This window comes from Aspergillus glaucus, assembly GCF_001890805.1.
Source record: "Aspergillus glaucus CBS 516.65 unplaced genomic scaffold ASPGLscaffold_1, whole genome shotgun sequence".
Classification (NCBI taxonomy): Eukaryota; Fungi; Ascomycota; class Eurotiomycetes; order Eurotiales; family Aspergillaceae; genus Aspergillus; species Aspergillus glaucus.
In genome coordinates, this window is record NW_019170453.1 from 1,731,937 (window position 1) to 1,755,584 (window position 23,648).

The 23,648-nt window shown below is 51.2% G+C and overlaps 9 protein-coding genes across 9 annotated transcripts in view; 5 read left to right on the forward strand and 4 right to left on the reverse strand.

The window, feature by feature from the left end:
• The window catches only part of ASPGLDRAFT_63117 (uncharacterized protein), a gene marked incomplete at both ends in the record, with an annotated part of 1,379 nt that extends 688 nt beyond the window's left edge, over positions 1-691 (forward strand). Inside the window, one exon of the mRNA XM_022548616.1 lies at positions 41-691. Coding sequence (XP_022406321.1) covers positions 41-691 — 651 coding nt within the window. The remainder of the gene's footprint in view (positions 1-40) is intronic.
• A 172-nt stretch (positions 692-863) lies between these two features.
• Positions 864-2,317, reverse strand: ASPGLDRAFT_21742 (rRNA-processing protein SOF1; the record flags this gene model as incomplete). The annotated part of the gene is made up of 3 exons (XM_022543126.1): positions 864-1,224; positions 1,280-2,259; positions 2,315-2,317. 3 exons carry the CDS (start codon positions 2,315-2,317, stop codon positions 864-866), a joined length of 1,344 nt encoding a protein of 447 aa, XP_022406322.1.
• A 310-nt stretch (positions 2,318-2,627) lies between these two features.
• Positions 2,628-5,941, forward strand: ASPGLDRAFT_63119 (uncharacterized protein; the record flags this gene model as incomplete). The annotated part of the gene is made up of 5 exons (XM_022548617.1): positions 2,628-2,895; positions 2,961-3,963; positions 4,266-4,372; positions 4,462-5,363; positions 5,417-5,941. The coding sequence occupies 5 exons, from the start codon at positions 2,628-2,630 to the stop codon at positions 5,939-5,941; spliced, it is 2,805 nt and encodes a 934-aa protein (XP_022406323.1).
• A 382-nt stretch (positions 5,942-6,323) lies between these two features.
• Positions 6,324-7,565, reverse strand: ASPGLDRAFT_31340 (TLC domain-containing protein; the record flags this gene model as incomplete). Its single annotated transcript, XM_022544041.1, has 2 exons — positions 6,324-7,016; positions 7,086-7,565. The coding sequence occupies 2 exons, from the start codon at positions 7,563-7,565 to the stop codon at positions 6,324-6,326; spliced, it is 1,173 nt and encodes a 390-aa protein (XP_022406324.1).
• Positions 7,566-8,209: 644 nt separating this feature from the next.
• ASPGLDRAFT_116153 (uncharacterized protein) lies at positions 8,210-14,513 on the reverse strand (the record flags this gene model as incomplete). Its single annotated transcript, XM_022539747.1, has 2 exons — positions 8,210-14,345; positions 14,440-14,513. The coding sequence occupies 2 exons, from the start codon at positions 14,511-14,513 to the stop codon at positions 8,210-8,212; spliced, it is 6,210 nt and encodes a 2,069-aa protein (XP_022406325.1).
• Positions 14,514-15,312: 799 nt separating this feature from the next.
• On the forward strand, positions 15,313-16,059 carry ASPGLDRAFT_63122 (60S ribosomal protein eL27; the record flags this gene model as incomplete). The annotated part of the gene is made up of 4 exons (XM_022548618.1): positions 15,313-15,319; positions 15,412-15,467; positions 15,660-15,996; positions 16,052-16,059. 4 exons carry the CDS (start codon positions 15,313-15,315, stop codon positions 16,057-16,059), a joined length of 408 nt encoding a protein of 135 aa, XP_022406326.1.
• A 1,380-nt stretch (positions 16,060-17,439) lies between these two features.
• Positions 17,440-20,393, forward strand: ASPGLDRAFT_140419 (uncharacterized protein). Its single transcript, XM_022541697.1, has 6 exons — positions 17,440-17,665; positions 17,716-17,808; positions 17,891-18,375; positions 19,148-19,223; positions 19,304-19,688; positions 19,753-20,393. Exons 2-6 carry the CDS (start codon positions 17,731-17,733, stop codon positions 20,334-20,336), a joined length of 1,608 nt encoding a protein of 535 aa, XP_022406327.1. The 5' UTR covers positions 17,440-17,665; positions 17,716-17,730; the 3' UTR covers positions 20,337-20,393.
• A 217-nt stretch (positions 20,394-20,610) lies between these two features.
• Positions 20,611-21,242, reverse strand: ASPGLDRAFT_31345 (ankyrin repeat-containing protein ANK1; the record flags this gene model as incomplete). The annotated part of the gene is made up of 3 exons (XM_022544042.1): positions 20,611-20,936; positions 21,004-21,181; positions 21,231-21,242. The coding sequence occupies 3 exons, from the start codon at positions 21,240-21,242 to the stop codon at positions 20,611-20,613; spliced, it is 516 nt and encodes a 171-aa protein (XP_022406328.1).
• A 551-nt stretch (positions 21,243-21,793) lies between these two features.
• ASPGLDRAFT_31346 (DNA-directed RNA polymerase III core subunit RPC11) lies at positions 21,794-22,350 on the forward strand (the record flags this gene model as incomplete). The annotated part of the gene is made up of 4 exons (XM_022544043.1): positions 21,794-21,806; positions 21,884-22,093; positions 22,153-22,247; positions 22,315-22,350. 4 exons carry the CDS (start codon positions 21,794-21,796, stop codon positions 22,348-22,350), a joined length of 354 nt encoding a protein of 117 aa, XP_022406329.1.
• Between the last annotated feature and the right edge of the window lie 1,298 nt (positions 22,351-23,648).

The following is a 23,648-nucleotide window of genomic DNA, read 5'->3' on the forward strand; positions in this document are numbered from 1 at the left end:
TTTTTTTGGCCATGTACAAATAAATACTGACGATCTACAGTTGGGCACGCCAACAGTATTGGTGAACTGCGCAGCAGCACAAATCAACGGTCAATCGCTCCTGTCCCTACCAGCAGAAGCCTTCCAGAGGACCATCCGTACCAACTTGCTCGCCGTTTTCAATACCTGTCAGGTGGTTCTGCCCGGTATGCTATCTGCTCCGAACGGCGGTACAATCGTCAATGTCAGCTCGGTCCTTGGACAGTTGCATGCGGCAGGACTCTCCGACTACTCTGCTAGTAAAGCTGCTCTCAGTGCCCTGCACAAGACGTTGGAGGCTGAGCTGCGTGTCTCCGGGGGTTATGAAAAGGTGAAGATGCTGCTGGTTGAGACGGGCCAGTTGTCAACGCCGTTATTTGACTGGATCCAAACGCCGAGTAACTTCTTTGCGCCCATTCTTGAACCAGTCCAAGTTGCTCAGGAGGTTGTGGCGGCTATTGACGAGGGGAGAGGTGGTGTGATCAGATTGCCCGCTTTCGCTGCGCTTGCCAGATGGTATGCAGTGTTTCCTGCGGGTCTTCAACGAATTGCTCGATGGTTGAGTGGAATCGACCATGCTGTGGCCAAGGCATCACCCGCCCGTCCTCCGTCTAACCGTGTAGCAGCACTTCAAAATTTGCAGAGTGATTCAGAATCGGTAGACACGGACTGATGCAACGGTCCAGCAGATGTTCGGAGAAAGGAAATAACGCCGTGGCCCGCCCCGTCTCTCCAAGATGATTATTTCTTTTCCGGGTCCAAGAGAGATAAGTTGCTTCACAGAAAGAGGGAGGAGAAAGAGTATCTCGGACGGTGCGAACGTTGACATATTTCTCAACAACACACTACTGCTCCTGCGTTAGGATCATCTTTTCACGCTCGTGCTGCTTCTTCGACAGAGCAGTCTTCTTAGTGTGCTTCCGAATATTGTCTTCACGTCGCTTAATCGCAGACAATTCATCTCTCTTGATCTCAGTAGCCTTCTTAATAGTCTTAGGCACATGGCGCTGGCGTTTGATTCTCCGGATCTCGGGCATGTGAGAGTATCTGTTGACCAAGGCCTGGTCGTACTCCAGCTTCGCGCGTTGACGAGAGCTCTTGACTCCGCTGCGGTCGGAAGCGTTGGTACGCCAAAGTCGGATGTTGCCATCGTCGGAGCCGGAGAGGATGTACTTGTTGTCGGGGGTAAACTTGGCAGAGAAGACACTGGGTAGGTTAGCAAAGACGTGTGACTAGACTAAGTAAGAAAATGAATACATACCGTTGCATTCTCTTCGTGTGGTAAATATCGCGCGAGTGACCCTTCGCTCTGTCCCATAGACGGACTGTCCGGTCATACGATGCCGTTACGAGTTCTTCACCAGTAGGACTGAACTCGACGTCCATGACCGCTGAAACATGGTCCTTGAGCACGTTCAAGGCACGGTCCATCTTTCTCATATCGAAGATGTAAACATTGTGGTCTTCATTGGCAACCGCAAAGTTGAACGCTTCCATGGGGTTCCAAGAGACAGCGTTGGAAGCGAGGCGGAGCACAAGCTTCGAGAGCGGCGACGAGGTTCGAAGATCGTACATGATGACGGAACGGTCCATGGCGGTCGATGCAAGGACCGAGGTTTCAGTCTGGTTGAAGGCAACAGATGTGATGGTGTCAACGCTCGTGGGCCAGTGGAGGGTCTGGGAAGGTGTGGAAGATGGCCGCGAAAGATCGTAGATCGAGATTTGAGAGGACGACGCAGCAAATGCGGGAAGGCTGCGGTGATGCGACACACCGGTGAAAGGACTCTGGCCCAAATAGGTTGCCAGAGGTGGTGCTTCAGACGACGAGCGATACGGATCGAACAACTTAACGGTCTTATCGCTCGCGCAAGAGAGCAACTTCTGCTCGGGTGTCCAGCAAACTCCCTTCACCATGTTCTCATGTGCCTGCGTATTCCAGATCTCCTTATGAGTCGTAAAGTCCCACACCTTTACCACACCATCACCGCTGCCACTGGCAAAATGGTCGAGAGAATTGGGGTCTTTCGCCATGGAGTATACACCATCCACATGGCCATCGCCCATTTGGCCCACATACGGCGCCGCAAACAGTCGCTCCATCTTGACGGCATTGAGCGCGCGAGTATATTCACGAGCCCGTTCGAATGGATGCTGAGCAGGATCGAGGTTTCGGGGCTGTCGAACGACAGAGGATCCCGGGGCCTGCTGAGAGGCTGTGGGGCGAGAAAGAGCTTTGATTTTCTGTCATCATGTTAGAAATAACAATGCGCTACCAGTATATTGAATTATAACTCACCATAGCGCTCTAGTTATGTGGAATCTCTTGTTGTAGAATTTGTTTTCCCATCCAAAAATCTATCAAAATTTCCAGCGGCGGTTTTTTCCTGCTGAGATAAGCGGAAGGCGGTGAGGGTAGCTGCCGACGCAACGGGCCAGCCAAGTTGGGCGAAATGACGATGCAAGCAAAGCATCAGACGCATAGCTTCCACTCTTCCCAGACAGGTGTCTTTATCATTCCATTACCCCTTGGACATCTGCTACACTCATTTTTCCATTCAGCAATTTATCAGCCTCACCTTTGTTACCCGTTCTCCGATACCTGATCGATCATGGCGCCCTCGTCGGTCGCCGCTCAGCGGACAGAGGAAGCCCGGGCTCTCGCGGCGAAGGACCCCTCAAAGGCAGAGAGCATTTATAAAGAGATTCTTGCTCAAGGCCCGGGGACGACAGAGGCTTCGTCGCGTGATTATGAGAGTGCGTTGGTTGGGCTGGGAGGGCTCTACCGGGATACGAAGAAGCCGCATGAGATTGCAGAGCTCATTAAGACCAGCCGTACTGCCTTCTCGTCATTTGCTAAGGCAAAGACGGCCAAGCTCCGTAAGCTTGATTGAAATACCTTGAACCACATGGGATCCGAAAATTGACCTTGTTTATTTATCTAGTTCGCCAGCTCTTGGACCTGTTCAGCGAAATCCCCAACACGCTCGATATCCAAAGTGACGTGATCAAATCCAGCATAGACTGGGCCATCTCAGAGCGACGATCTTTCCTTCGACAGAACCTCCAGACTCGCCTGGTTGCCATTCATATGCAGAAGCAAGCCTACTTCGACGCCCTTAATCTTATCACCCCCCTTCTCCGCGAACTCAAGCGCCTGGATGACAAACTTGCGTTGGTCGAGGTGCAGCTGTTGGAATCTCGCGTGTACCATGCTCTGGGTAACCAAACCAAGGCACGTGCAGCCTTGACGGCAGCCCGGACATCGGCTGCGTCGGTCTACACGAACCCCAACCTGCAGGCTGGTTTGGATATGCAGAGCGGTATGCTACATGCGGAGGATAAGGACTTTCAAACCTCGTTCTCTTACTTTATTGAAGCTATGGAAGGATATAGCTCGCTCGACGAGACCGACATGGCAACCGCGGCTCTCCAATACATGTTGCTCTGCAAGATCATGTTGAATTCGGTGGACGACGTTACGAATTTGCTGGGATCGAAATCGGCACAGAAGTACGCGAGCCCGCGGCTCGAGGCCATGAAGGCCGTCGCTCGTGCCCACGCCAACCGCTCTCTCGAGGAATACGAGAAATCACTTTCGAACTACCGGTTCGAGCTTGGCAGCGATGTATTTATCCGAAACCATCTCCGGAGACTGTACGATGCCATGTTGGAGCAGAACCTAATCAAGGTTATCGAGCCTTTTAGCCGTGTGGAATTGGCCCATGTTGCCAAGTTGGTCGGGTTGGATACACAACAAGTGGAGAGAAAGCTGTCTCAGATGATTCTGGACAAGGTGATCATTGGCGTGTTGGATCAGGGTTCCGGATGTCTTATCATCTATGATGAAACTCATCGTGACCAGGCTTACGATTCTGCACTGGACACTGTTGCGAAGTTGAGCAATGTAGTGGAAGCACTGTACACTAACCAGGCTTCGCTGCTGGAGTGAAAAGGTCATAATTTTACGTTGGGAATAAGGTAGCAATACAGTTGAATTTATAAGTCATTATGAATCTAGACAATCATAAGCTGCTCAATATGAACTTCTATTTAATCTTCTTCGGCGTATTCGGAGCATTCAGTATGGTCGTGGCTAGCTGCCGAAAAGGGTAAAGCGTGACCGCGGCAAAAGAATCGCGACTCTCCAGAGATCACCGCAGGCTCTCCATCCCGGATTCGCCCAGTACAGTTTCACCACGAACCCAGTTCTGGTCTGAATCGCATTTGTATCAGGCACGTGGCCTTAGATTATTTCGCTCATTACTCGCAATGAATGTGCCAGTGCAGCCCAACTACGCCCGTGGCATCCCCCAGCGGTCTCCTGCCACGCCTCGTCGCGGTCCTCCCGGCCCAGGTGCGCTTATTACCCCTTTGGTTCTATGGTTCCCCCGATGCCTAAATAAACTTTTTCCCATTGACACTATTCTCTTCTCTCGTAACTAGCCATGATGCCGATGCCGATGCCCCAACAGCCAGTCAATCCTCAATACATGCCTGCTCAGCGCAGCATGCCGCACCCCAACGATGCCGTCCTGCGTCGCAGCCGCAAACCCACCGACAAGAACATCCCGGATGGCGTTGAAGAAGTTGTGATCGGTGAGGGAGTGCCGCAATACAAGAACCTACGCGATCTGGAGAAGCGCCTGGATGCCTCCATTGTCCGCAAGAGACTGGACATCCAGGATTCGATCAGCAAAACGGTGAAGAAGTACCGGACGATGCGCATTTGGATATCCAACACTGTCGAGAACCAGCCGTGGCAGGATGCTGCAGGTGAGCCCGGGAATACACCCGGCTCGGGACGGTACAAGGTGAAGATTGAAGGACGGTTGCTGGACGGTGACAACGACGAGTCTACGCCTTCCGATGACTCTGACGAGGATGAAGTTAAGGAAGAAAAGGGCGATGAAATGGAACACGATGGAGAGAAACCCGAGGATAAAAAGGAGTCCAGTCGACCCAAGCAGCGGTTTTCGCAATTCTTCAAGACTATTACCGTTGACTTTGACAAGTCATCGTCGGTTACCCCGGAGGAGATGAGAACTGTTACTTGGAACAAGCCGCAATTACCACCGAATGCTACGGCCTCTTTGCCTGCTAACGCGGACTTTGACTGTCTGCAGTTCTCCCGCGGCTCACAGGACAATCTAAATGTCACCGTCAGTCTCGTCCGTGATGAGACGCCTGAGCGGTTCAAGCTGAGCAAGGAGCTTGCGAATGTTCTGGATACTGAGGAGGAAACACGAAGCGGAATTGTTTTGGGTATCTGGGACTACATCCGTGCCATGGGCCTACAGGAGGATGAAGAAAAGCGTCAAGTGCGCTGTGATGATCGCCTGCGAGCAGTATGTCCACCCACCCCTTCATGTTTTTATGTATCTCGTACTAACAAGCACAGATCTTCGGCCGCGACATCATGTTCTTCCCCCAAATCCCCGAAAGCATCGGCCCGCACACCTCCCCCATGGACCCCATCAAACTTCCCTACACCATCCGCGTCGACGAAGACTACCACAAAGACCCCACCCCAACAATCTACGACATCCAAGTCGCAGTCGAAGACCCCTTGCGCACAAAAATGCTCACCCTAACCCAAAACCCGCAATACACCGCCGGCATGCGCCAGATCGCCTCCCTGGACGACCAAGTCGCGCTCATTGTGCAGGGGCTTACGCATTCGCGCGCAAAACACTCCTTCTACACCGCTCTGTCCAAGGACCCCGCCAACTTTGTCAAGCGCTGGATTAACTCCCAGCGTAGGGATATGGAGACTATTCTTGGCGAGGCGACACGGGGTGGTGGTGAGGATGGTAGTGGGCCGGAGTTTAGACGTGGTGGTTCTGAGGGTGCTTGGGATACGCCTGTGGCGAGGGAGGCCGTGAAGTATATGCTGGCTAAGCCGGAGGCTATGGGGCTTAGGTAGATTTGTCGTTTGTATGTACCTTGATTTGCAGTTTTTATACCTAGTTGTCTCTGGTTTTGACCTCCGCCGGTAATAAGGGAAACATAAAATGGATGTATTCGGGGAGGCGCTCAGTTGGTGTTAGGCCTGTTTTCTTTAATAATGTTATGCATTGAATGAGGAATCGATGTTCAGCTTTTACTTTGATTAAAAAAGCCATATGTTAACAGTAAACACTAAACTTTCTGATTAAGCGAGGCATAGTCTCAATCAATCATCATTCATCAATTCGATCCCAAATCCCGAATCTTGAATCCGTATCCATTAACTAGCAATGTTTAATATAAGCCGTCCTAAGACACCATCACCCAACTTCAGAGAAGGCTCAAGGAAGAAAACGGACCTAGCTAGGAACCGGACCAACCTTCCTCTTCCTCAAATCCTCAACGAGATTAAGAGTACTGCTATTCAGCGCAGAAGACTTCTGCTCCTCACCAAGCAACAGACCATCATGCTCCTGTTCAAGTTTCGTCGCCGCATCAAGCACGATGTCCTTCTCCTCTTCCTTGACCTCTTTCTCTTCCTTCTTGGCAGGAGCAGCAGCAGGGCCCCGGAACCGCTTGAGAACGGTCTCAATCATCTTCGAGAACCAGTAATAGTTCAACGAATTGAGCACAATATTCGACAGGATATACGTCACAACAAGCCAAGTGGGCGTTCCCGCAGCAGTGTGATGCGAGTATTTCGAGATCTCCGCCTGCGCTTTCGCACACGCCTCATCGACGCAGAGATTCCCATCGCGGATCTGAAATACGTGCGCGTTGATGTTGACGGGGTCCAGGGTCGATGCAGATGAGGCAGTCGCAGACCACGTCTGGCTTAGGGCTTGCCACATGTCGCTGTAGACATGGACGGAGCGCCAGGTTCCCCAGACGAGACGGCAAGAGAAAAAGACTGAGAGCAGGGCCATGCCGTTGTACCACTGGGCTTTGCCGCCGGTCATGTTGACCTTGTCAAAGAACCAGTGCATGTTCAGGAAGGGGCTGGAGAGTTCGTAGAGGATGAAGACGGGGGTGTAGTAGTTGACGAATGGTCTCTGCAACACAGTTAGCAACCAGATCCGGGACTGATCATATATTCGGAAGGGAGGGGGGAGGAGACTCACAAAACCAAGCGCAAAAACCCACAGCGCAGAAACCCCATGGAACACCATCCCCAGTCCAAACATCTTCACATAAACCAAACTGATATACAAGTCATAGATAAAGTACCCCGTTGCAAGCGCCTGGATCAACCCACATGCCCCGGTATACCCATAAATCCGCTCTCCAGCATTCATCTCCTTCCGCTCCTTATCCGTAAACAGCACCCACAAGGCAGCAGCGCATACCACCGTGCTCTGCACGAGCGACACAACATGCACGTCCCAGTTCAACTTGGTACGTTTGTTGAAGTTCGGGTAGTGCTGCGGGAAGAGGACCGGGGAGAGCCATGGGGAGAGGTAGGAATGGATGAATTGGTAGAAGACGAAGGCGAAAATGACTTCATGGATGTGGTCGGTTATCGTAGGGAGGTTGAAGTAGAGGGCCCAGGGTTCGACGGCGTCCCGGAGCCATGATGGGGATGAGGGGAAAGGGTCTAGCATGGTGGTGGTGGTGTCGCTGCCCCCGACCTGGGGTGTTGTACGGTGTAGAGATCGAGTATTGTTGTTGTTGTTATGATGACGATGGTAGAGTTGAACAGGGAATATCCCAGCGTCACTCTATGCCGTTGAATCTAGATCAGATAAACAGAAACAGTGAATTTTCAGCTAAATGACGGAGAATTCTCCAGCCATGATATTGGCACACGGCAGTGAAGTCAAGCAGGAGCTACCGGAGGCTGACGGGATTCCGACGTTAAATAAGTTATCAGCCCAGCCGAGGCTGGGTTGAGTTGCTGCCTTTATCCTCAGGCGCTAGTCTCAGGCAGAAATCCGTTGGGGCGGCTACAGCATATTCACATGACACGTCTATTGTACAGGACTACAAGGATAGACATGTAAATTCAATAATATAGGGGGATTGTATTATTCTTCAAGGTCGAGGGGACTAGTTACACAAAGGGAACAACAAAGGAAAGGGTCATAATAATAATAATAAACATGAACACAGGGGGGGGAATCGAATAACATCAAAAAGCCAAACAGGTGCAGGGTGGTATAGGGTGGTATATCAACATGAACAACATAAACAGAGAACAGAATCATAAACAAACATAAAAACATAGCAATATCAATCACTCGACCTTTTACTCTGCTCCACTCGAGATCTCCGTCCCGACACCACTGTCAGTCGCCTGATGCTTCTTGTACAGCACCAACCGCTTCGCCTCTTCGTCCAAGTGACCAAGCAGGTCATCCGTCTCGTCATCGCCCTTGGTCGTCTGTGCATCATCATCGTCACCTTCGGCGTCCGATACGTTGCGAAGGTAGCTGGTCCTCCGCTCCGTACCAGCGTCACTCTCATCGCCCTCGGGGAACGCGTCGTTCTCCTTGTTGGCAATGGTCCAGGACGACTTGCGTTGGGACATGTTGGATTTGACCGAGTGGCTTCGCTTCAAGCTCGCAATTCCACTGCCGCTGCTGACCTGTCGATCTCCTGCAGCTCCACGGTTGCCGGTGACGTGGCTGAGACTGAAGATCCTTCGCTCCTTGTTGGATTCCTTTTGCGAAGGTCGCTTCTTCAAGGCCATGCCAACACCGTTGCCACGGCCATCCTTGCTCCCGTTGGACGCACTGGGGCCACGAGCCCGGGTACCACGCGCACGCTTGGAATTCGTTCGCTTGGGACCTCTGACAAGGACGCTGCGAGCGTGGTCGAGAACACCTTCCAGGATCCGCTTCTCGAGACTCTCGGCCCGCTCCTCCATGACCTGCATCTCTTCGTTACGGAGCTCGAGCGCCATTTCGAGACCGGACAGTTCCTTGCTCGTCTTCGCGTTTTGCTTGGAAAGGTCCTCCTTCTCCGACTTCAGACTGGAGATGATCTTGAGTAGGGACTCCTTTTCGTCTCGGAAGTTCTCGATCTCTGCTTCCACCTGCTCCTTCTCTGCGTTCCTGCGCTCCAATGCGATGGCGGCCTCTTCCGCTTCTTTGCGCTTCCGGTCATTATTTTCAGCCATCATGGCGGACTGGGCGACAAGCATTTCCTGCATGCGGCGGGACGATTCCATCATGTCCTTGTGGATCTCGTCCAGCTTCATCATCTGCGTGACAGACTGATCAGTATTTGTAGCGTGGCCAATAAGCGTATCTAACTTGTCGTGAACCGGCCCATTGGAGTTGATAGCATGGCCAAGTAACTCCTCAAGTTTATCGTAAACCTGGGTGTTGGTACTCGTAGAGTGGCTCATGAGCTGGTTGAGTTTCTGATGAACCTGCTCGCTTGTCACACGCTCGACGATAACATTGAGTGCATCCTGAACATGAGTATCTCGTGCATGCCCGAGGAGGCTGTCCAGCTTCTCCTGGGCCTTGGTATCATCGTACACCTCGGGGGCCGGCGGCAGGAGACGAACGATGGACGAAGGCAGAGAAGAGATATCCGTCTTGATATCCTGCGTAGACCTCTGGGAGTGGCCGTAATGTTGACCAATAACCGTAAGGACTTCCTGAACGCCCTCCAGAACTTGGGGATGGAACTGGTGCAACTCAGTCTCCAGACGGTCAGTAGTGGCCGCAGTCTTCTCAGCGTCTGCCCGAGCTTGCTCCTGGCTCGTCTTGACCTGGCTGTATGACTCGTCGACCTTCTCAAAGAGCGCCTTCGTATCGGTGCTGATCCGCTCGCAACTCTCGTTGAAACTATTATCCATGGCGCCAATCACAAGCTTGATGTCCTCCGCCAGAGCCTTGGTGTTGGTAATGGCTTCGAGGCTAGCATTGTCTCGCTCTTCCGTCGCATAAAACTTGGCATCCATAGCATTCTGAGCTTCGTCGTACTTGGCCACAACTTCGCCAACTTTTTCATCGATCTTGGTGCCGAGCTCGGCAATGACGGCGGCCCGGTGTTCATCGTGCTTGACCACTGCCACGGCATCTTTCTCTTCCCGTTCCGACTTGCTAGCTTCCTGGTCACTCCGAACTTGTTCGAATTCTTTGGTGATGAGGTCAGACAGTTCTTTTATGTTCTCCACTGTAGTGAAGTATTGAGCCGATGAAGCCAGGCCACCGAGAACTTGCTTGAGCTCGGAAAGACCCTCGCCGCTACCATCCAGCTTGCTCTTGAGTTCATCACCGAGTTTTTCGACAACAGCCTTGGCTGCATCAACCTTCTCAGCGATGCCGTCATGTTCGCTCTTCCGTGTATCGAAGCGCTGAGCAGTCAGCTCATTGTCCGCCTCAGTCTTCTCACGGAACTGAGTGACGAGAGTGGAAAGACCTTCGATATCAGTCTTGGTGGGCAAGGTCTCGACATCAGGAAGCTTGAGCTCTTCGATCTGCGTCTTGACCTCGAAGATCATGGCCTCCACGGTCTGCAGGTCCGACTTGGCCAACTTCTCCGGGTCCTCTTCCTTCGATTCGCTCTTGCTCTTGAATTCATCAAAGGCAATCCACATGTCCTTCAACAGAGACTCCAGGGTACCAATCTCGGTCTTGGTAGGACCTTCAGATTCGATTCGGTTCGAGAGCTCGCCAATGGCGTCCTTGGCTTCCTTGACGACGTTTTCAAGAGTGCTGATCTGCTCTGACTTGGCGATCTCGTCGGGTACAGGGAATTTCAATTCATCGAGCTGAGCCTTTGTGTTGCGAAGCAGCTCCTCAATGGCATCGGTGTCCTGTTTCTTGGCGACAGTCTCATCAGCAGCAGGAATCTCGCGAGCCTGGATGCTAGTCACTGACTGCCTGAGCTCTTTGAGACCTTCGACCACTTCATCCAAGTGATCCTTCTTCAATGCATCCTCAGTGGGTTCGGGGGCTGGAGGAGCCTCGATGGTTTCAACCTTGGCTTGAAGTTGGCCGACCATGACTCGCAGGCCGTCCATGACATTGTCGCTCCTGTTGACTTCTTTCGCAAGCGTAAGCTCCTTGCCTTCATTCGCGGTGGCTTCGTCGGCATCGAGCTGGGACTTCCGGATCGCTTCGACTTCGGCCTTCAAGCCAGCGAGGCCTTCCTTGAGCGACTCTAGAAGATCAGTGGCATCTGGGGCGGCCGGCTTGTCGAGGACCTTCGCAAGATCCGATTTAATCGCACCGACGCCATCGTTGAATGCGTTGAGAAGCAGCGCCTCACCACCGCTCTTTGATCGAGTGGCCTCGTCCTGGAAGGTCTCCAAGCTTTGGCGAAGAGCAGCGATGATGTCTTCTTTGTCGCTTGTGGGCTCAGAGCGGGCAGTAAGAGTCGTATTCATTGTCTCGGAGATCTTCTCGAATTCCTCCTTGATAGTCTTAGCCACCTCATCCTGTGCCGGCTGGTTCTCAAACTGCTCCTTGATGGTCTTCTCGAGATCCTCCTTCTTGGGCTGATCCTTCTGGAATTGCGTGACATCATTGATCGCGTCGAGAATCTCTTCCTTATCGCTCGACAAGTCGCTGCGCATGAGCATGGACGTGATGGACTGACGAAGATGTTCAAACTCCTTCTCCATGGCATCCAGAAGCTCCGGCGTGTCCGGGTTACCACGGGGCGTATTGGCGAAAGAAGCGTCAGCGACTACCTTCTCCATATCCGCTTGCAGAAGTTTGAAGCCCTCCTTGACAGTTTCCAGAATCTCGGTCTTGCCGGAAGACTCACCAGCATTCGCAGCGTAGCCTTCAATCTCCTTCCGAATGACATCGACGCCATCCTTGACAGCGTTGAGAACGTTATGGTTCTCATTTCCGTTAGCGTCGGAGTACTGCTTGAACTCGTCCTTCATGCCTCCAAGGACTTCGTGGAAGCGCTCGAGCACTTTGTCTCCAATTCCGTTGCTGGTCGATGCGCTTGCCTCATTGAGAGCGGCTGAAATAGCATCCATGAGATCGTCTTTGTTGAGCTCGATCTCCGGGGCAATGGGATTGTGGTTCTCCAATCCCTGGGCAATGGCGCTAAGGACCTCATCTCGAGTCACGGGTGGGGAGTGACTTTGGGTGCTGAGGGTGCTGTGCCGAGCGGAGAATGCTTCGTTGACAGCATTTGTGACGTCCTCCTTGGTCACCTGCGGTTGTTCCAAGCGCTTCGATGGAGAGAAGTGCGCTTCGATGCCGTCAGAAACTGCTCGCAAGACTTCATCACGACCAACACCAGAGTTCAGAGTGTCCCTGGTCAAGGCATTCTGGGAGGTGACGGATTCGGTAACTGCCTGCAGTATCTCATCCTTCATACGAGTAACCTGTTCGTCGGCCAATGACCGGGAAGCAGCAACCTCGGGTCCTGCGAGCGTTTCACGAATTGTCTGAACGATTTCATCCTTCGTAATCGATTGGGGTTGTTCAAAGTCCTGCATCCCGGCTTGAACAGCAGCGAGCACTTGGTCGTATGTGGCGGCGTCTTCATGTTGCGGCTGGTAGGACTTTAGACCTTCCGAAAGGCACTCGAGGATTTCATCACGTTCCAAACCAAAGTTCTGTAATTCGATCTCGGGCTTGTATGTCTCCCAGCCCTCGCGAATTGTCTCGAGGATCTCCTCTTTCCGCACATCATCGCCGTGCGGGCCTGCCGACGACTGTTCGTCCAAGGCTTGCTTAACGATGGAGTAAATTTCATCACCATTTATCGATGAACGCAGCTCAGCAAAGGCGGATGAGCTCTCCCGGCTTTCGTTGACAACCGATGCCAAGAGCTCTTTGAGGTCTACGAGACTAGCGTCGACGATGGCTGCCACCTCTTCCTTCGCGAGCGGCTGGGCCTTGCCCCCTTCGACGGAACGAGCGCGCTCATCCTCCTCGAGCTTCTCTGCGATATTTCTTCCCATGCCTAGAACCTCGCCACGCAATTCTCGTACGAGGGCTTTGACCTCGTTGGTCATGCCACCCCCTTCGATGACGCTAGTCTTGACTCGTTTGAGAATGTGCAGCATCTCCTGCGTGGGGTCACGCTCATATTGTGGCTCCATTCCCGAGCCACTGTCGCTGTGGAGGATCTCCATATCGGGCGCTAGAACCTGTTCTGGGTCCAGGGACCGTGCCCGGGGGCGGTCGCTGTCGGAGCTTCCTTCGAACGGATTGGCCAGAGTTTTCGACCGTACCAGAGCTTGACTTCCCGAGTTGTTCTTGACAGTTTGTAAGATTTCCTCGAGCATATCGGTCGTAGTTCGATCAGCATCGTTTCCATGACCATCGGCCATTTGGCGCGACTTCATCTCATCAACCGCATCCAAAAGATTTTCCTGGCCCTCTCTGGTGGCCATCTCACGCAGAATCTTTTCCAAGAGTGCGATACTGGCCGATCCATCGGAAATCGGCCCTGGAGATCCACAAAGATCGCGTTCCATAGCAGCGGCAAACGGGCCAGGACTAGGCATTCGAGGTATAGAATGGCTCTTCCTTGCATTTGGAGACCTGGCGCGCTCCCTGTGGCTAATGCCAGGATCAGAGCCAAAAATGGAAGTGTAATCCCACTTTCCGGTTGCCTCTGCATCTAGAAACTTGGTCGTTAAATTCGACGACAATTCGCGGAGGCTCTTTCGAATGTCTTCGTCCCTGGAATTGGTTGCAGCTTTCAGACTTATCAAGTCTGTAGCGTTGTCCTTGCTTCGACGGCTCAACTGGGCCATCTCACGCTGCAGATTGCTGGCAATGTCCGTGAGACTGTGGATCTGCGTCGACAGGGACTCGAGACCGGGGTTTCCAGGGTCGCTTTGCGGTCCAGCAGGCTGAGATCCTATAAATGGAGTAGGGCTGCTCTCTTTGCTTCGAGATGAGGTCGATGTCTCACTTTGGGTGGGGAGTTGCATATTCTGAAGGGCTAACATGGTAGCCGAAGGTGGAGTAGGTTCGTTGAGGATAGGCTTGGAGAGATAGCGGTGGTTGATCGCGAAATGGGGAGGAGGATCACGCTCCCCTTCCTGGTTGTCTGCCGGTGCATCCTCCAGCTTCCTATTAACCTTTTCTGGCGATTTCGGAGATTTCGGAGATTTCGGGCTCGCATCCAGCACTGATGCGCGCAACGACTTCTCGGGCGATTTGCTTTCGAGGTAGTTGAGGAACTCGGACTTGGTGTCTGTGTTCTGCATCGACTGCATGCGCTTATGGTAGTTGCCCTTGATCAATGACTTCTCTGGTGACACCGGTTTTGGTGGCATTGGGTTGGTAGTGTAAGGCGAAGCCACGTTATCCCGGCACTTCTCCGCAAAGTTCGCCGCGACAGCCTGGACCTTTGGCGAGACATTGGACTTGGTTGTAGGACTCGAGGTTCCCGGGTTAATTGGAAGCGGCGGAGGCGCTCGTTCAGGATCCGAGCTATCCCACCTTTAGTAGTTGAAGCACCCAATGGTCAGTTTTCATCCTCATCCCGTGTAAAGGTTCGATGGAATCACTGTTTCTGGATTAGGGTTATACATACATTGGCACTGTCTGGCTTCGCAAGATCATATCCCGGTCACGGGAGTCACGGGAGGCATCTCGGTTGTGAGGCATGATGGCAAGAAACTGGTGGTGATGGTGGTGGTATCTCGGGGGTAATAGAAACGAATGAATAACGTCTTTTTTTGGTATCGCAACAAAGTGGTCGTCAAAGGAATTAAGGTCGTAAGGGCATAGCAAGTCGTCAAAACAAAAAACAAACGAAGACAGCAAAAATAACAACAACAACAGAGAAAAAAAAACAGAGCCCGAACAAAGCAATTCGGGCGTTAACAAGAACCATACAATGGAAGAGGTATTAAGAGAAACAAGAGTCGAATCGATTGCGACGATGACTTGCAGGCAAAGAAGACCGCAGCAACCAAAGTGATCTTTGCAGGGAATAGATTAAGGAGGGCAAAAAAAAAAATTGGAGGTGGACGAAGCGCTGAGCTGCAAGTAGGAGGAGCCAAGTTGATATACAAACTCTCCAAGCAAAACATCGGGTGGAACTGAACACCCAATCTGCGCTTTCCACATCAGGCCCGCACCGTAGCAACGGATCCGTTGTCCGGTAAACAAACCTGCAGGCGGTGAGTCGATCCGCCGGTTGCACATTCTTCCGATCTCCGGTTTCACTACGGACACTAAACCTCTTTAAGAGATATTGCTGAGTCAGGACTGGTCTCAAGCCCGTCGGTTATTCAGCCAATCATACCCCCGCACACAAACCACAATCGCAAACCCGTCTTTTGCCCTAAGCCACGGTCGCAACCTAAGCGAAAAAAAAGAGGCCGGAGAACCTCACGTCGACTCGACCGACAGTACTACGACAACCACCCCATCGACCTTGCCGCTCACCGGGACTTTCACAATGAAGTGTGCGTTTGAATTGCTCGCCTGCGTTATTATGACCTTTTCGTACAGGTCTCTCTATTTCGATCCAGAAATGCTGACAGGAATGGTTTTGCAGTCATGAAAGTGGGCCGTGTGGCCATCATCACCCGTGGCCGTTATGCCGGTAAGAAGGTACGACATCAATATTCCTGATCCTGGAGGAACGATATCCGTCGAGACGCTGGCATACGAGTTGGAATTGGAAGTTTGGCGAAAGAGCTGGGATATGTCCAAAATGGGACGGCGGAGATACGAAAGACATAAAAGGGAAATGCGGATGGAATACAATGAACGAGTGCTGACAGCGCTTTCCCCCGCTTACAGGTCGTCATTGTTCAGCCCCAAGACTCTGGCTCTAAGGCGCACCCCTTCTCCTACGCCATCGTCGCCGGTATCGAGCGCTACCCCTCGAAGGTCACCCGCCGTATGGGCAAGAAGACCCTCGAGAAGCGCAGCCGCGTCAAGCCCTTCATCAAGGTTGTCAACTACAACCACTTGATGCCCACCCGTTACACCCTCGAGCTCGAGGGTCTCAAGGGTACCGTCACCCCCGAGACCTTCAAGGAGGTTTCCCAGCGTGAGGACGCCAAGAAGACCATCAAGAAGGCCCTTGAGGACAGATACACCAGCGGCAAGAACCGGTGGTTCTTCACTCCTCTGCGTACGTACCCGCTTTCCGATATTTTGTTGGGATGGTCGATACTGACAGGTGGCAGGTTTCTAAACGGGGTTATCGGGGGCGTTATTTGTCATTTGAGCGCGCAAGGTTCCTGGATGAGGCAAACCGAGGGATAAAATTGCATCGATCACATTCGGTTCGGGAGCATGGAATAAAATAAACAGATATACCATAGCTGGAAGCAGAATTGGGAATGTATCGGTGAACAAGTCGCACACTTGGCCATGTTTTTCTTTTAATGAAGGCCGCCATTGCGAACTGGCGTCCGTCGAAATGAGTGAAAAAAAATACGAACGTTCATAACTCTATGGTGTCCTGCAACTCTGGCGGTTTGTCATTTACTACTCTTCAGTTCTCTTCATGCCCGGACAAACTTGCGAATCGCAAACTAGTCTGGAACCAGCAGACGATCCGATTGCGCCAACCCCTCTTTATTTACGAGCTCCTTGAGTACACCATCCACCATGTCACCCTCCAGTCGATATCTCGTCCCGACGTTTAATGGCAAATAGAAGTCTGGGCCAATACCCGGATCGGCATCACCGCTTGGGCTTTCGACTCCGAGATCTTCGATATAAGTGTAGACAATTCGCCTATCATGCGCAGTAATATTCCGTAGCGGTTGGGTCTAGTACGTTCTGGAGCAGGCCATTGATCCTAGAGCAATAGCGCTACAGGCAAACTTATTAATGCGGAGTATGTACCCTGTCAACATCCATCTGACGTTAGACTGGAGTTACTCCGCACTTGGGAGGGGATGCTTATGTACTTCCATGAATATACATCTGTAAGCCCCATTGTGAGATATCCCTTAGATATATGGTCGGGTATCCATGTACTCCGTAGTTGAGTGTCCGTCACAAGAGACATCCCTTCAGCCCTACTGCTACAGGGCACAAACTTCAAACGATTTCAGGGACAATAGCAATGCACAACCCCAACCTATATACCATTCCTATCCTTGACCATCCCGGGCGCACCGTACGAATCATTATCGAGTACTGCAGGGCATGCATGCATGCGTAACTGCCAACACAAAGATCAACGCAATATATCGTTATGCACCCCTCAACCCCTCAATTTCACCGGGGAATCGGCATAGAATACACCAATTTGAAGTAAATAACATAATAATAGAACTACACTGATTTTTCTTTTTTTTTTTTTTTTTTTTTTTTTTTTTGGTCGGATGCGGACATATTGCCATTGTCAGTGAACTGATATGGGCTGTCATGTTCCATTTGCCTCTCCGAAGAAGGAAGGATCCACAATCACATGCTGCTTTTGCTATCTCAGCGAAAATGGCACAATCTGTGCTTCTTGCGCTTCATGCGCTTCATGCGCTTCATGGGGAAAAGAATGCAACTCTGAATGCTTGCTATAATAGTAATAATAAATCAAGTCATAATTACGCTGGTCTCTAACCATGTTTCCTTATCACCTGATTGACGCCATAAAGTCCTGCACATCATACAACGAAGATAACAGTCGGACCCACTATCACATGCGCTCTATACCACCAACTCATATATTATCACCTCCCCAAAATCTGCTCTCCTGTCACTTTTTTTCCTCAGTTTTCATCTCTTCCTTCTGTCTTTTGTCCTTTTTCTGATCGAATAATTTCCCTAATATTTAATCTCTCTACTTAGTATGTCTTTCGCTCATCGTTCCGTCACCTATATCTAACTATCTCTCCAGATCTCTATCGACTTGATGCCCCACGCAGAGAAAGCAACCATGGGAGAAGTAACCGTCAATGGCGAGAAGGTCCATTACTCGCAGTTCCTGGACGTAAGTTCCTTCTAATATACACCTTCCCCCCCCCCAATAATAAAGCAGCACGATGACTGACTGCCCCTCCTTCTGTGTCTAGCACCTCACCTCCTACCCCATCATCTCCGACTCCATCGCAACCTTCAAGGGCAACAAGTACGCTGCAAAGTCGCTGCACTATGCAGACCAGGGATACACCCGTCTAGCCAAGCCCGTCCTACCCTATCTGTCCAAGCCGTATAGCTATGTGTCACCGTACCTGGTCAGAGCGGATACTTTGGGCGACAAGGGGCTGTCTCAGATTGACACGCGGTTCCCCATCATCAAGGAGGATACGGACAAGCTGAGGACTACAATTTACGAAGGTGCACAAGGGTCCGTTCGCATTGTGGTCGATGTGAAGGGTCACCTTGTCGAGCTGTATGGGACTGAATATAAGAAGTGTGGTGGGGATGGATTGGTTGCGAGCGGCAAGGCCGTTATCACCACCAGTCTTATCTTGTCTCAGGAGTCGTTGGCCTATGTTAGCTCTTTGTTGCAGACGAAGAAGGAGCAGGCTAAGGATGCTGTGCAAGAGAAGGACAAGTCCAACACTGAATGATTTTCCTAATTACGATGCGTTTCTTTTTTTGTTCTCTGTCTGATATTCTGTCTGTCTCACTCGCTGTTTTCTGCTTGTATCTTGTGTTTTCAGTTCTGATATACCTCTCCTTGGCTGCTTAGGTCTTCTGTTTCATAAGTACTAAAACTGTTAATTTACTCTCTGAATGTTATATCAAATTGTACTTCCCGTGCATCGTTGTAGCAACCGGCCACATTGACGTACACTGGTTCAGACAAGTTGGTGTTTCCTTGCCTACAGCCCTTACTTGGATGTCTCTCCCTTCCCGTCGAGCCAACAAGGCTCAAGTAGATGACTCAAATCCCGACGTCAAAGCAAGCTTTCTCTTGTAGCCAATGGGTTATATAATCTGAGCGCACCGTTCAATGCAGGTGCATCAACACTCAAATGCTCGGAGCAAGTATCCGGTGTTCGATAAATATGTACTTCTGGACATGGCATGAAAAGTACGTCGTGCGGGCAGTTATTATTGCCACGGGATTTCAAATAAACCGGATCTATTGATAAATACAAGCAATAATAAATTCAATACATTTCATTCGAGGACGCATTAGATGCAGGGCATATAGGGTTAGGGGTGTCGTTGGAACAATGATAGGAATTACCCAAAACGGATAAAATGGGCTCCACCACGAAGCGCGTCAAACGCGTCTGCGGAGGACCCGTTCCATGAGCATCCTTTGAACTATCGGGAGTATCTTGCGAGTACACTCTACAACCCTGCTACAAGCGCAGTTACTATTTACAGCCTAGATCTTTACGTTTTGCGCAGACCGCGACAAAAGACACAAAATGCCCCTCGTCCGCAAACGTCGCGTACGTCCACCATCCACCCTCACCAAACCCGAAACCACTTCAATCAAATGCATACTTACCTAAAACCACAAACAGAACCCCGAACCAGACGAAGACACCTACGCCTCCTCCCCCGCCGGCCCCTCCGCCCAACAACCCCGCCGCCGCCGCGGCGAACCCGAACCCACTCAAGCAGACTCCGACGCAGAATCCGCAGCAGACAGCAGCGATGACGACGCGATCCACGCGCCAAGCAGCACAGACGTTATGGTGAAGAAACTGGTGCGTCTGGCGCTGGCAAGCGAGTACTCGCGACAGGTCATCCGACGGACGGATATCAGCGCGAAGGTATTGGGGGAGCAGGGGGCGAGGCAGTTTAAGGCTGTTTTTCAGGGCGCGCAGAAGGCGTTGCAGGAGACGTTTGGGATGCAGATGGTGGAGTTGCCGGGGAAGGAGAAGGTTACAATTAGTCAACGGAGGGGTGAGTTTCTTGCGTCTACGGAGTATACTGTGAGAGAGATGGTGGGAAGCTAATACATGAGCAGCTGCGCAAAAAAACGAAAAGCCCTCCTCGAGCAACAAGTCCTGGATCCTAAATAGCACTCTCCCGTCTCAATACCGCACACCCCGGATCCTCCCTCCAACCAAGGCTCCCATGGAGCCCACCTACACCGGTATCTACAGCTTCATAATCGCTGTAATCCTGCTGAACGGCGGCGCGCTACAGGAGTCCAAATTAGAGCGGTACCTGAAGCGCACGAACGCAGACACCTACACGCCCATCGACCGCACGGACAAGCTCCTCCAGCGACTCTGCAAGGAAAACTATCTCATCTGCAACCGGGAGATGGACGGCGGTGAGGAGATTATTGAATATATGGTTGGGCCGCGGGGGAAGATGGAGGTTGGAATTCAAGGTGTTGCAGGGTTGGTGAGGGAGGTATATGGACGGGCTGCGGAGACGGAGGATATGACTGCTTTGGAGAGGGATCGGATGGAGGAGTTTGAGCAGCGGTTGACGAGGAGTTTGGGGATGAGGAGGTCTGAGAGACCTGCTGAGGCCGAGAACGAGAATGAAGAGGGGGATCAAGGGGGGAGACGACAGGATGATGACGAAGAGGACGATTGATGTCTTTAATGCTCTTGCTCGATAATTACTATAGTATGTTTGCAATGATACCCAGGATTGGTATATAATGGTTTCTCGGTCAGGAGTAGAATGCTCAAATTCTTGGTCTAATATAAACACGAAGGCATATCGGCGCAACGCAATCCAGCTCCCCAAAGTATCAGACAAAGAAAGGAAATAAAAGGTGATCGTCAAGGTCGTATACATATATCCATCTCTATCCCAACACTCCACAGCAGAAAAGGAAGAACGAAGACAACAACAAAACAACAGCTTACTCGCTGTCACTCGCACTGTCATGAACCGACCCAGTCTCCGCATCATCCCTAAGACCCTCTGCGAGAATGTATTCCGCCTGCTGCAGCGCAGCCCTGGCCTCCTGGTTGTTGTACACCAACTCGATCGGTTTTTGCCCGGCCTTATTCCTAACGCGCGGATCACAGCCTGCTTCGCACATCATCTTGATCATCTCCGTGCCCACTTCGGCTTCCTTCTCGTTGGCATAGCGCACGGCGGTGTGGAGCGGGGTGTCTTGGTCGCGGCGGGTGAGGGGGTCACATTCGAAGTATTGGATGTCGAAGAGGGAGTCCATTGTGTCATCTATGTAAGTTCGTATCAGTTAGTATCATGTCTAGTCCAGATACCAAAACAAAGGAGTCCAACATACAACTTCCGTACATGGCGCAGATGTGAAGAGCATGGTTCCCCAATGCATCTACCACGCCGTTGAAGAATGCCGCGACCTCCTCGTTTGATTTACTCTGCATGCCTTCGAGAACTTGCTCGATCAAATGTGGCTGGTCTCGTCGGCAGGCCTCAACGACCAGTTCGCGGGGAGAGGCACCCTAATCGATCAGTTTGGTGGCCTGGGGGCCGTAGAGTAGGACTACTCACATCGTCCGCCATTTCGATTGTGTTCTGGTATTGGTAGTATAGATTCAGCGATGTTATCCGATTCGGGGATTGTAAATGTAAGCGGGATCCGGGTGTAACGAACGGGGCAAGCTGTCTGTTTGCTAACGATTAATGCTTTCCACGCTATAATTAGACCACATATAATCCCACTAACTTGCTTAGAAATTTTCTGGGCTCTGCTATTTACAGAGTCTCTTCTTTTTCACTCTTTATCTGTATTCCACGTCTCCTGAGCATCCAATGCATAAACGTCGCTCCCCATGCCGCCAGCCGTCGGATCAACCATTTCACCGTGCCGATAAACATGCCCCGCGATGTTTCAGGCGGCGCCAACGGCTGCTTTAGGCGCGCGGCAAGCCCGGCCGATTCAGCCAACGACAGAGCTGGTCGATAAGGCCTGCAGGAGCTCGTTATCGTCGCAAATTCAAAGCAGAGTATCAGATACCACAGTCTTGATGCAGGCTTTATGACGAAAAGGAATATTGCTTTGGATTGATATATCTGCGTGCTGTTAACCTATTCAGTGATTTACAGCCTTCAAAATGCCGTTGACCTGTGAGTACAGCCCCGCGACGCAGGAATCATTGAATCTTTAATTTGAAGAACCAGGCTGACTCTTTCCTCTTCTATAGTCTGCCCCAACTGTAGTAACGTACTAACCATCTCCCGCGCTGATCCGTCCCCCAAGTACCCTCTGGGCGTCAACCGATTCGAATGCCGCACATGCCCTTATCAATATATCCTGAAAAGCGGGTGGTCCGAGAAAACACCCATGAAGCAGAAGGAGGTTGAGGATGTCTTCGGCGGCAAGGAAGAGTTTGCAAACGCAGATAGCATGGGCAGTAAGTGGTGGACGAGCGCATTGTTGGTTGTGTGAATGGAAGGCTTACTCTGTGTACAGCGCAATGTCCTGCAGAGAACTGCAATGGGGACCGGGCGTACTTCTTCCAGTTGCAGATTCGGAGTGCAGATGAACCTATGACTACGTTCCTTAAGGTAGGTTCTTCTCGGGATCTTGTTGCATATGATGTATGGTTTGCTGACGAGCTGGTTTTCTCGATAGTGTACTACATGCGGAGCGAGATGGCGTGAAAACTGATCCCTTTCCTTCTTATACTCAACTCTATCCTTACCCCGATACCTCTACTTGCGGCTACCCGATAACGGTTGATATTCGGCACGGAACCCCCGAAAACGATCGTATAATAACTCCGGTCTATCCTGAGAGGGGAACGGGGAAAGGAACGGACGGCGCTATTATTTTTCCTGTCTTTTGACTTGTTGGGAGTTATATGCGAGGAGAAAAGTTATTTGGTACACGCATGCACATGTACTTCTACGGAGCTTCTACGGAGATAGCATAGCAAGATACCCCTCATTAACCTAGTTGTCAGATCCGCCGCGGCAAGAAAAAAAGAAATTTTTTTTAAAACCGGGCCCGAATAATCACTCTATTCTGGATTGGCGGTAACCATGGGCTTACTCGGAACACGTTCCAAACATGAGTCACTTCGGGCATGAAAGTCTAAAAAAAGCGGCGCAGAAAAAGACTTGTAACAGATGTAAGAGGCAAGGATAAGGATCTTGAGCACAGAACATCATCACTGAAAGAGGCTAGTGCATATACATGCGGATTTGTACACGCCCTTATCGGTTGATACTTCGATGTATACAGATTCAGTCCAGTTCATTAAGAGATACCACTATAGAGTAAACTGCGTTCGTCAAGTTTATGCTGGTAATGCTCTTATCATAACCCCGAACACTTTTTATTGTTCGCAAAGGGCCGACCACGTACTTTGGGGGCTGCTACTTCCACCAGCCCGTACATACTACTATGTAGATCGCGTATCTCGCCCGCAGGGCTACGAAGCTATCTAGAGGTCCTCGCTGTCCATGCTGCATAATGCTTGGCGTAGCGATACCCGTAGAGTCCGCATACTTGCAAGTATGTACTCTGTATACGGAATCGGTTTCAGCGTGGATAGTCTCCGGGTGCTTCACGGAGAACTAGCACAGTATCACGCTTGCACCACATCCCAGTCCATACTCGTATTCTACGCGAGTTCGGACCGTTCCAGAGGTCCCCATACGGAATACAGACCTGACGCAGCTCCGGATACAATCCCGTGACTTCAGATGCGACCAAGAAAAAAAAAAGTGGCAAGCAAGCATAAAGAAAAAAATTTCTGAACGTTTGCCATTGGACAGTGGGGCTGGCGGACAACGATTCGGGCATGCCACATAACCAGTTGACCAATCATGTTGGACAACAGCCGCGGGGTGCTGATGCAAACAAAACCAACAGCCGCCACAGCTGCGTTGATGCCCAGTATTTCCGGTTTGATATATACGAGTACTTCGGAGTACGTACGTTCGGGAGTATGTAGAGAGAAA